Source organism: Phalacrocorax aristotelis, chromosome 17 (assembly GCF_949628215.1).
Source record: "Phalacrocorax aristotelis chromosome 17, bGulAri2.1, whole genome shotgun sequence".
Lineage (NCBI taxonomy): Eukaryota > Metazoa > Chordata > Aves > Suliformes > Phalacrocoracidae > Phalacrocorax > Phalacrocorax aristotelis.
Window position 1 is genome coordinate 2929731 of NC_134292.1, and position 12479 is coordinate 2942209.

A 12479-nucleotide genomic window follows, 5' to 3' on the forward strand; every position below is an offset into this window, starting at 1 on the left:
AGGAAACGGGATTGACACTGTCGGTATGATTTTTGAGCTGTTTGAGGAGGGACACTTGGGGATACTGGGGTCTGGGCTTTCTGTGCCCACTCCTACACCAAAGAAGTGTTTGCATCTTCGAGCAAGCCATGTCCAATATAAGTTATTCAAAGGGACGCTGCCCTCCCCTCTTTAAAGACTTCGTCCCTATTCATTAGAAATTTGTTTTTTCAGAAGAGCCGAGTGCTCTGCTGTAAGCAAGGTTGCCTTGGGATGGAATTGCTGGTCTGGTCTGGTGAATGCCTTGCTTACCCAAAATTCGACACCCAAAACTGGGCTGCTTTTTAAGCTTGACTAGACCTGTGTGTGGCTTAGTTTCCCTGCACATGAAATACGTAAGCGCAACAACTTCCAGAACTGGATGTGGTCAGACTGAGTTAAGCAAAAACGTATTAAAAAAAAATTAACAAGTTAATGGAGCTTCTCTGAATTGGAGAGAGGTAGGAAAGTAAAATAATATTAGTTGCAAGTTTTAGTTTGCAAAACAATATTACCCAAGTCTGTGGTTCACTGAGAATTTCCCTTTTCCACTAAGAATTAAAACTTGCAAGCCAGACTGGGAGGAAGGGGCATTTTGTGAGTCCTTCAGAGCAACTCCGTGTGCTGTGAGAACAAACATGGGCGTTTGCCTTTGAAACGCCTTCTTTCTGAAGAAGATTTTCTTTTGGGCAATTTATGGTTGAAAATGAATAATTTTTATTCTTTCTGAGTATTTTTGTGCTCAGTTTTTCTACTGCTTGCATTGGGCCATGAATATCTAACAGCACCCCACCAGCCTCTAAATAAATTACTTGTACATCCCCTGACTGTGCTTCATAATAGTGTACCCCAAGCTATTTTACATGCTTTTTAAGTACTGAGCAGGGATTTCTAGAAAGCGAATGCATCAAACCTGCCTGCCTATTTACTGTCTCCCAGATTAAAGCAAGTCAAACCTATTTCTGAGACTTGGAAAAATTTAAATTTCTTCTGTGGTTTTTTAATTATTACTGTAACCTCTGCTACGTGTCCACGTTTCAGCAGGCAGTGAGTGTTGACATCCAATTTGGAGGATATTTGCAGTGTTTCTGGTCTAACCTGAGAGCAGGAAATCCAGTCATTCATAGGAGATGACTTGCTCTCTGTTCCTGCCAGGCCAGATATGAATACTAACGAGTCTCAGACTGCTCAGACAAAAATTGGGTACATAGTTGTGTCCTTAGCTCAGCTGCCTTGTCTGGTTAAACCAGACAGACGCACCGAGCCTGCTGAATTTTGATAATCCCGAAAAAGAGATTTCGGAGAATAGACTTGGATAATCTTCATTGTTTTGTTACTGGGCTTTTTCTAACAAACACTACAGCCTTGTCACTCATCATCAGTGTCCCTGTAAAAATGTGTTTAATGTGGCCGTCACCAGCTTCTGTTTGCAAGGATGCACGATTGCCACGCAGCGGGCGAGATCTAGTTCATGCATGGTCTTGACCTCATTGGTGTCTGGTGAAGGTGATGTGAATCAGCTTCTTGCTGAATAGAAATGTCACTGAAAACCTGGGAAAAGCATTGCTCCCTGAAACGCTTCTATATGGAATACTGCAGCAGCCTGGGTTCGTTTAGGTATGCGAGACGGTATCAGTCATTGCTGCAAGGGTCATAAAATCCATCTCAGCCTCTCAAAACAGCGCTCAGTCTGCTTTCTGCCTGTGGCTCTCCAGAAGTTATTCTGTGCTTGACTGTAGTTAAAAAAAAATGTTTTAAAACAAGGCCCCAGTGAGATGCTAGAAACATTAATAATACTGATGATAATGAAATAATGTCTTCCATTTAGCAATGTATTTCAAAAAGAAATTCCTTTTTTTTTTTTCTAGAGATAAACATGCCACAAACGTACAGACATGTTTTAGTCTTTAGGGAAACAGAAATAGAGGAGCTTTAAAGCAAGCTAACAAATTCGTCATCAAAATTTATCATCCCCAGATGTAAAATGGACTTGCTCAATAGAAATAGCTGATGAACAGCAGCAAAGAGATTGCAATTTTATGTTTTCGACAACAGAAAGGTGGCCGAGATGCACAGAATTTCATGCTGCTCTTTGAAAAGGCAAACGACATTTGCCAAACAATCAGGGTTTTTACCTCCCAAAGCGCCGGGAGGGTGGCGGTGTACTTGCCCTGCCTGCTTGTCAGTCGGAGGGCAGCCGCGCCGCGGGGGGACGCGGGGGTATGGGCTCTATAGCCAATCTGTTGCTTCCTTGCTTGTTTATTTTGATGAGCCTCGAGTTGGTGGGTGTGGGACCGGGGATGGGATTATCTGCCAGCACATATCTGTATGTGCATGGGGAGCACTGTATAGCCTTATGTTTCTGTTTGTCATTGACTCTGCTCTTTCTTTGTCTTCTTCTTGCTGGAATCTCTCTCTAGGAGTTTCATGGGGTAATATGTTATTTCTGTCTCTTGCTGCACTGTTATGCCTGTCAAACGTGTGTACACACACTTGCCACTGTGGAAACGAACCATGTTACACCCATTGCATCGACTCCTTTGTCCCTTTATTACTCATTATTCAGTGAAATCTATTTCCCCTTAACAATCCTCATTCATCCAGATTTTCTTTAAGCAAGGATAGAAGCAGACTAGGAAGCCAAGCAGACCAGAGAGTCGGAATCCATGATAAGCAGATATATTTGTACCAAAAAGATTTGAGGGGATGACTTAGCGGGTACATCGTTAATGTGTGAGTTGCAATTCATTAAAATCTTAATAACTAGGTTTAAGGAAGCAGTTTTGTTCTCATGCAGAGGATCGCCCCTCTAAACTGCACTACCAGTGCTGGAAGCTTCAGGACCAGTTTTGTGCAGTCTGGGCACTGCGACCCGGCTGGGATTCAGGCTGTGAGCCTCTGACATTGGTGAAAAGTCTTTGCCGTGGAAACAGAGTGCAGATAGCTTTTTAGAGAGGCTGGCAGGGGCCGTAGGTAAGGAGGGTGGTAGCAGAAGTTGCATTCAGCCGCCTGCAAGGCGGCAGTTCAGTCTCAGCGCGGCACAAGGCAGGCGCGGGGGCAGGCAGCGCTGCGGTTCCGAGCAGGGCAGAAGCTCGGGCGGGCTCCCCCGAGGCAGATAACCTGGATGGGCAGTGAAGAAGATGCAAAGAAAGGTCCTTTATGCAGTCCAGGAAATTGGGTACTTGTTTCTTCTGTCTAGGAAACCAGATCATTTGGACCCTGGAAGAGGGTGGCTTTGTGCTCGGGCAGAGTTGCGTGGCCTCCTTTACTCTTCCGTGGAGGAACTCACTCGCTTTCTTGGAGGTTTCAGGCAATTGCAGAAGGCGGTGACTCCGCCCTACCCTGAATATTTGATAACACGACACTAAGAGGTCCATGTTATATTAAATCAGAGCTGCTGGCAGGACCAACAGAAACAAGAAGCTTCCATTTTAAAGAACTATTAATGTTTTAAAGGATCTTTTATTTATTAAAGGATAAAAGGCTATGCAAAGCTCTTTAAAAATATTTTTAATGTTTTAAACGAGCAGCAAACTGCCCCAGTAAAAACCAGAACTGGCCTAACACAATGAGAATAATTGACCTAACGCAAATGTTGGTTTTTTTTAAGTCATTGGACTTCTGTTCGTTGTCTGTCTTTATCCTGCTTGCTCTTCTGTAGCTTTTCTGAATTTTGTGGTTGTTATTCTGCAGTCGCTTAAGATCTTGTCCTTCCATAGGAATCTATTTTTGTTGTGAGAAATGCTCTGGTCGAATGTGTGCCTGTACACACATTTTGACTGAATCCTAGTTCCATCTGGACCTTTTATTTTGTGGGACAGCTGGCTTTGTATTACAGTGGTGCAAAAAACAATCTGGGCAGAGGGGGTTCTTAAAAACACCAAAAACAACCCTTAAGGTTTTATTTGACAGGCTGAAATAGTTGCATGAGATCCATTTAATTAAAATGCAATTTGCGTCACTTCACAGTGATGTTCACTAGTACCAGTCCCTTGAAAAACCTTTCTTCTCTAGTAGGAACCTTACTGTGACAAGAAATAAGAATGATTTTTCAGGATTCTCTATATGACTTGATCATAAATCCCATTAACATTTAATTGGCTCATGCTCTTTATTTGCTTAGGTGCCTGAAAGGAAAAAAGAAATAAATCAACCCTTTTTAGTGTCGTCCATTCAGGCAGAAGGAATTTGGTAGGACTGGAGCTGTCTGCCCTTCACCTCCGCGCTCTCAGTGCAGTCATCCGCGCGCCTCCCCGTGCAAGGGAAAAACACCTTCTTCTCTCATAGACCCAGGAGGAAGGAGTTGCTCTGCCCCACCTATTCACTAGTCCCCAGTAGTTCAGTAGTGGGCTGTTTAACCTTCCTAGAGATGTTAAGTCCACGGGGGATGCTGCTTCAGGCTTGGAGCCAGCCCTGTGAGACCTGAGCTAGCTCCTTCAGAGCCGAGAAGTGTCTCTGTTCTTGTCTTGAGCTTCCCTTCCAGGAGGCCTTATCAGTCCAGCTGTTGTTTGGCACAAACGCAAGGCAGAGTAGTAAATAGGTGTTCAGCTCCTGGGAGGCACCATTCTGTGGTTCTGCTTGAACCCAGGTGAGGACCGTTGAGGTTAGTTCAGTTGCTACCTGCCAGTGGCTGTGCTGCTAACTGGGCTCTGTGTGTTCATCTGCAAAACAGAAACACAGCCACAAATGATTGAGACTTGAATACAGTTCTGGGCCAAGCATCCCGCCTCCTTTTTCCTCCTACTGCCCCAACGACTTGTCCCTTAACCCTCTCACCTTCACTCTTCTCTCACTTCTACTTTCCTCAGCTCCTGCCTCCTCTCCCTCTCTGCCCTAGCTTCCTCATCAAGTTAAACCCCAAAGGGCTGGGCAACACAGAGCAACCCAAGTGATTTGCTTGGTCTTGCGGAGGGAGAGGCAGGGCAGCCAAGGTGATGGGCATGTGCTGGGTGGCCATCGCCCACGGGGACAGGCTGGCTGGCCGAGCCAGGTGGTACCTCTTTCCCGGCAACATGTTTCCCCCTCTACTTCCCTCCTGCCACTGACTGTCTTTTTCAAGAGGCTAAACAAATTATTTTGCAGCCAAGACATTGCTAAGGATCAGACAAAGCTGCCTGGCATTAGGTGAGCTCTAGATTGGCTGGCTCAGCTGGAGGCTATGGTGACATGGGGACGGCTGCAGAGACTGTGGCAGGATTGTTGCTTGCTGGGAATTGGTGATTTGAAAGCAAGTATGCAAAGCCAAACGTGTGCCAGATCTTCAGCTATGCTAAAACCTGAAGAGAAAGCCAGTAAAAGCTATGTTGGCAGTGTCTGCTTCATCTCAACCTGACTAAATGGTCTCTAATGAGAATCAAAAATTATTTCTTTTAAATATATAATAGTTACTTTGCAGCATTAAATCAGTCCTTTAACTCCATGAGTATTAGCTCAATCACCTGGAATTACAGCCGTGCCAGCAGTCAGGATCCATCTGTGGCTCATTAAAATGCCCCTAAAGCAGCCCTGAAAGACAAGATAGGGAGGGAATAGGTAAATCTCCATCCTGTTCTACTTCTCCGTTTCTATTATATCGTGTGCCAAGTACAAAGACAAATTGTGTTAAGGTGTAAGTCATTGGGATACAACCCCTGGCCCTCCAAAAATTCTTTGTGTCTCACTGCTTACTGCATTTCAGGACAACTGCAGCGACTGGTAGCTGGAGAAAGAGACTGGAGATGAGACAGGAATGTGTGTTTCTAAGTTGCAGATTCCAGTCCAGTGTCAGTATTGAGTAGTACGGTATTAGTACTGAGTTATTAGTCTTCTAGAAGTGGATAAATTGCAAAAAGACACCTTCCAGAGCTAAGCAAGGTCAGCCAGCTACAAAACTGGGTGGCTTTCTCCACTCTCGGTGCTTAGCCCTGAGCATAGTGCACCGGGCTGGCTGAGAGCAGGGTGGGGGAGGCTTTGCAGGCCACTACCTGCACGTACCTCTTGCAGGTCTCTTGGGTCACTTGCACTTCTATTGCTTTCCTGTTGGAGAAGAGAAATATTTAGCAAACTCGAAGAGGATAGAATAGGTATATCAGCATCTGTTCCACATGTTATTCATTCACACCTGTGTTACTTCAGTAGTCTCAGACCCAAACCTACCGTCATGAATAAAACTCTGTTAAAGATTTTCATCCCATTTTTCACTTTGTATGAAATGAAGGGGAGTGTCATTGTTTTGCTGTTGGGTTGGAAGAAGATGTGTCTTTTTTATTTATTTTGGAAGTGCATGAGGAAAGGAACTCTTTCCTTCCCCTAAAAACCTTTTAAGGGCAACAACAGGAACTGTCTCAAGTCTTGCACTCAGTTATAATAAAAACTAAAACCAAAATGTGACTTACAGCACCTGCATGCATAAGTGGGAGGTTGCCCTAGCACCGCTCCAGGCATGTAATATGCCACCATATTACATGTTCCTACATGGGTTTGGTAGCATGTCTTCCAAGAGAGACTTGAGGATGAGGGTACAGGCATGGAGCGGCTCCGGTCCCCAGGAGAGCTCCATCCCTCACCATGAAGGCTCCTGTGCCCTCTGGTCACTGTCTGCTTGTCCAGACACAACGTCCCTGCCGGAGAAATGCAAGGAGCACACAGAGAAACACCCTCCTGTCTCACCCAGGTGCCTGGGAGGGAGGAAAGCCAGGTGTGACCTTCTCACCTCTCCTGCCTGGGGCTGGAATGAATGTACTGAGCCTCCTCTCCTGGGGGCTGCAGCCGAGGTGTGCTGCTGCCCTGGCTTTGACCATTGCCTGGGTGGGGAGTTGGGCAGGAAGGTCACCAGTTCCTGGGTGATACTCAGTGGGTAGCTGGGAAGTGAGCGAAGGCTGGAGAGCACATGTGGCTGAACACTGCAAGGACCGTGTCCTGCCCACAGCCTTCCTCCTGAGCCGCGACTGACACATCTCAAGCGGGCGTTCGCCTGCAGTCCTCACCGTCGGCACCCATGGTGAGGATAGCCCCAAAACCTGTTAGAAAAAAAAAAAATAATCCCCAAACAATTACACAGCCAAAACCACACTGGGTGCCTGTAGACATTCTAGTTAGTGACCTGAGGACCACACTATTCCCTCTATTGTTCTTGTGCCTTTTATCCCTTGCAGAGGAACCAAAGGCAAGGACATCAACACAATCAAGTCACTGCGAGTTCTGCGGGTCCTAAGACCGCTGAAGACCATTAAACGGCTGCCAAAACTAAAGGTTAGAGAAAAAAATCTTTCCTTCTCTGGAGGTTTGCAGCTGGTCTGAGTGGAAGCTGATGGGCTAAACTTACTCCAAGTTGTTTCTGTTCCGTTTATTTTGTTGCAATTAATCTCTTTGCCAGATTTATAAAAATAGCCGTGCAGATGTTTAGCAAATGTCAAACACTTGTTTCTTTTGCAAACATCGTATGCAATGTTATGAATTATTGTGAATCCACATTAAAATCAAACTTCTAAAAAAGAAAAGAAAAGATGCAAATAAATTAAATTATGGTTCATAAGTGTGATGCTCTTAGAAATGATATAGGAGAAAATAGGTTTTGGAGTGTTTGATTTTTCCCTAGAGAACTTAACATGAATATTGCAAGATTTTCCACAGTCTGTCTAAAGAGAAATGTCATTGCTGTATGAGAATTTCTAATCTGCTCATGCTTGCTATTAAAGAACATGTAGTACGTGGTTTCATAGCAGTACCCTTTAATCTCCAGAATACTGAGTTACAAAGTAGCATAAACGTGATGGCCCGTGGTTACTTATTCAACACCGTTTCCCGAAAGCTTTGAGATACAGCCAGCCCCTGGAAGCAGAGAACGGAGTTACAAAATTGATTAATTTCTGAGTTTTTGGAACTCTTGAATACCTTTTGTAGAACATCTTCATGCGGCATCGCTGCTGGCAGGCTCTCTTCTGTGAAAGATGGGGAAAAGCAATGGGTGCTTTTGCAATGGTGACGCTCTGTCTGGCAAGTCCTGTTTTCACATAGTGGCACAGAAAAATTAGGGTCAGCTGTTATATAGATTTGCTTTTGTCCTTACCCACAACTCATGCTTAAATAATGTTGATTTTATGCATTTTTATGCATACTCAATTTACCTCAAAGGGTAAGGAAGGGTAATGTTGGACAATATAGAAAAATAGTCTCCATTTATTTAGAAATCAGAAATGTACGGCTCCTAGGTCATAAAACGGTCAACGGTAGCTGAGTCCTGCCGCAGAACACCGAGTGCTTGCTTTTTATTGAATGTCTTCCTTATTTTCAAGCCATTTTACAGAGTAATTTTACCACTTCTAAAGAAGTATTCAGTAATCTTAATGTGAAGCAGAAGGCATATTCGTATGGTTTGTCCTCAGAATAATTTCTTTTTTTTTTTTTTTTCTCTCCCCTGAATGGGGTCTTCTATGCAACAATCAACCAGATTAATGGAGTGATTAGAGATATTTCCAGTGTTTTAATTCAGGATTTCTGGTTGCATCAGAAGTGTAATTTTGTGAATTATTCAATTCCATTCAGAGAAATGGGAACAGTATTGTACAAACCCCGCGTTTGGGCAGTGACTGCTCAATTTCTATTATTATGACAAACTTCTCAGACTAAAATTAAACTGCAAATTACTTGTAACAATGAATCAGTGACTAATAACCAAATAATAAATGTATTTGAGAAGTTCTTTGCAGGGAGTTCAGAAGTGATATACGCTGACTAGATTAGTCACACTGAATTTTGATAGGCAGCCCATTAGAAAAATATTATTTGAAAGATTTGGTTGTTTTGTATCTGGTATATTTTCCTTATTATTCAAACAGTTCAAGTAAAGGTCAATGAGCAACATATTTGATGAGTTTTTACCTATCCACTGGGAATAAAATAAACACAAGTATGTTTTTCTTCTCATAATTGGCCAAGGAAATATTTGCTTAGGACTAGTATTTATCTCGACGAGCTGCAATTGTCTTTATAAATTTTATGGGCAGCACCAAAAAATTGAGTGACAGAGCCAAACTTGCTGAGAAAACAGGAGATGTAGGAAGCCGGCGTTGTTTCTCACAGCTGGAGCGTGGCTCTTGGTCAAACACTTGGTGTGCAAGTCCATGAAACCATCCATGGGCTGTAGGTTGGGTAATGGCTCCCAAGTGCAGTTAGATGCCAAGATGTTAGATGCACTTTTCTTTCAACCCCTTATCCTTGTTCTCCTCTGTCCCCAGGCTGTCTTTGACTGCGTGGTGAATTCTCTGAAGAACGTCCTCAATATCCTCATAGTTTACATGCTCTTCATGTTCATTTTTGCCGTCATTGCTGTGCAGCTCTTCAAAGGCAGATTCTTCTACTGCACTGATGAGTCGAAGGAGCTGGAGAAGGACTGCAGGTATGGCAGGGGCTGTGGGGAGAGCCTGGCTTTCCTCTGGCAGCAGCAGCTCCCTTGACTGCCTCAAAGCTGCATCAGTTGAGTATCTGCTGAGCTTGATGAGTCTCCTGTAAGTAAGCGCAATGCTTCAGCACAATTACCCTCGAGGTGAATTTTCCCTTTTGTTGTTTTAATAGCTGCATCATTTCTGGCTCTGATCTAGCACATGCTTACCCAAATGCTTAATGATACAGGGGAGGAGGCTCCTTTTCCCAGGGAAGGCTAGGTGCGATTTTTAAGATAAAGAGGTTTTAAAGGGATGGTGTGACTCCTTTTTCTACCTGCTCCCTTGATTCTTCGGGCTTGTATGAATTAGAAACACATAATGAATAAATAATAAGTGAGTTGGTAGGAAGGTAAAGAACTACTAATTAGCTAGAAAAGGGGTCAGTGTTTGAATATCTTAAGAGCCTTGTCATACTTTGTCCTCTGCAGCAGACTGCAAGGTGCTTTACTCACCACAATGTGCATCTTCCTCGCTTGCCTTTTTTCTTGGCACCCAAACTGCATCCTCAGCACTGCCCAGCTCTGCCCATGTTACCCCTCTCCTGCTGCCTTGGAAACACAGGGCACGTCCCTGCTGGGACCGCATGCATGCAGCAGCCACAGAGGCTGTCGCTGCAGTTCCTTGCAGAAAGCAGATATATTACAGAAAGAAATGTGAAATCGTAGAAGAACGTAGATTGGAGGGGAAGTGTCCAGATTCCAGGTCCCGTGGTCCCTCAAAGCAGGACCCATTTAGAAGTTAGATCCAACTCTGAAGTAGGAGCCAGAGACTTTTCCCCATCAAGCAGCACCATTTTCTGTGGGGTCAGACAATTTGGGGGCCAGCATGCTGTTAATTGCTGGCTTTGCCTAATGGATGAATGTCCTGATTACAATTTGTTTCATTCCTAGACCTCAGGTCCAGTCCCTGTGGTTCAAAATGGCTTTTAATTCTGTTTACAAACCTAGAAGTTGTATCTATTTGCCTTTAATATATAGTACAGTTGGACTCTGCAATTGGGGCTTTTCAATGCTCCTCAGCGAGTCACACAAAATGGCTGACTTGGTTTAATTCTCTCATTTGGTCTCAATCTTTGTTTTTCCTAGGGGTCAGTACCTTGACTATGAAAAAAATGAGGTGGAGGCACAGCCCAGGGAATGGAAAAAATACGAGTTCCACTATGACAACGTGCTTTGGGCTCTGCTCACGCTCTTCACTGTCTCCACGGGCGAAGGGTGGCCAACGTGAGTACACGGGTCCTCTGCGGGATCGCAGAGGTAACGGCAGCTTTCCACAGCTCTGAGGGACACGTGAACGGCAGGTGACCTGTGAAATATGAATCCTCTATTAGCAGCTAAGCTTTTACTTTCCCTTGTGTGATTATTGGATGAATCAGCCAGCAGGGCTCTGCGTTTTTCTCGACATTCTTCTGAGCTTGCACAGGGATGCTTAGGGAGTTTCAGTACTTAATAGCTTGCTTGCTCCGGTCTTTTGGACTTCACGCCTTTCTTAGGTGTAAAATTGATAATGGGAATGTAAGAAAATGAAGGGAAAAAGTATTGTGACCTATGCTGAAAGTATGCTGGGTATGACAGTCCCAAAGTTATATTTTACTAATCAGCATAAGACTTTATTTTGGCACACTTTTCTGCTGGGACACGTGGAGTGCAATTCATGGTCAGGGTTTCTTGATGGCAGGCCTTCGCTGTCCTCCGTGTTCAGCTATTTCATAAAATAAAGAATAAAACATACAGCATCAGATTCCCTTCTCCAGTCTCTCATTGTGTTCCCCTACTCAGAGATCATCACCTTTCTTTCCCCACCCTCACTTCATCCCTGTTGGCCAGGGAAGAGAAGCCAGATCTAATCGTATCCTCTCCCCTTGGCCAGGGGGATAAGTGGATCTGTACGGAACGAATCTTTATCATTCTGCAGAGTGGTGAAAACAGCAAGGGTTTTCCTAAAAATATCCTCAAGGAAAACTTCTTCCCAGCCATAGACATGGGAATGAGTTTGGCCTGAGCATATGTGGAAAACCCTTCAAGTGAGTGAAGGCCAGTGAGTGACTCTCGGGGTGTCATTGGTGCTTCACACTGATTTCATTGACTTTTCTTCTCTCTTTGCGCTTGATTGCAGTGTGCTGAAGCACTCGGTGGATGCTACCTACGAGGAACAGGGTCCCAGCCCTGGCTACCGAATGGAAATGTCTATCTTTTACGTGGTGTATTTTGTTGTCTTCCCTTTTTTCTTTGTGAACATCTTTGTGGCGTTAATCATCATCACCTTCCAAGAGCAAGGAGATAAAGTGATGTCAGAGTGCAGCCTCGAGAAAAATGAGGTACCCGCATCTTCTGAATCCAGAGTTAGCACCCGGGGGCTCAGAGCACTTCGGTACCAGTGGAAACCCACTCCTTTTCCCCACCCGTGCCGTGGGGGGCTTTAGAGCAGTCATTACCTGAGGGCGTGTGGTGTAGAGACCAAACAAATTACAGACTGTTTCAGCTTTTGCATAAAAACAAAACAAGGGAGAGCCCCCGCATGCCGCATGTTAGTAAGCACTGTCACACCCCCGTGGACCACACCTCCGCTTCAGAGTGAATATAGACTTGCACGTTAGCTCAAGCATGGAGGCGTGAAAGAAGACAGACATCTGTGGCCTGTTAAGAGGCCAGTCATCAGAAATCAAACTGAACTACAATTGCCACAGCTCCCCAAAGGAACGCTCCTCTCAGCAGGCTAGTTTTGTGCCTGGCTGAGATGATGTTGTCCTGACGGCAGCTGAAAGTAGATGCCTTGGGAAGAGTGTAAGACCAGGGCAAGCATGTATGACACTTTTCTGTAATGCCCTAGCAAATACCATTGTTTTTAGCTCAGGAACGTCCTGAGTTCATCGTGGTTTTTCTTTCTCTGTATCTTTCTTCCGTGAATGTATCCAGTTTCCTCCTGAACCCATGCAGATTTTTAGCATCCACAATGTCCTTCGTCTGGGGTCCCACAGCGTTCATGACCTGTTGTGCAAAGAACCATCTCTTTTCATTTATTCTGAAACTGGAACCTGAG

The 12479-nt window shown here is 44.5% G+C and overlaps 1 protein-coding gene across 1 annotated transcript in view; it reads left to right on the forward strand.

Annotated features, from left to right (window-relative positions):
- Positions 1–12479, forward strand: part of CACNA1B (calcium voltage-gated channel subunit alpha1 B) — a 303786-nt gene that overhangs the window by 232447 nt on the left and 58860 nt on the right. The window contains exons 26-29 of the mRNA XM_075111828.1: positions 7152–7248; positions 9234–9394; positions 10526–10663; positions 11556–11757. Of these exons, the coding sequence (XP_074967929.1) occupies positions 7152–7248; positions 9234–9394; positions 10526–10663; positions 11556–11757 (598 nt within the window). The remainder of the gene's footprint in view (positions 1–7151; positions 7249–9233; positions 9395–10525; positions 10664–11555; positions 11758–12479) is intronic.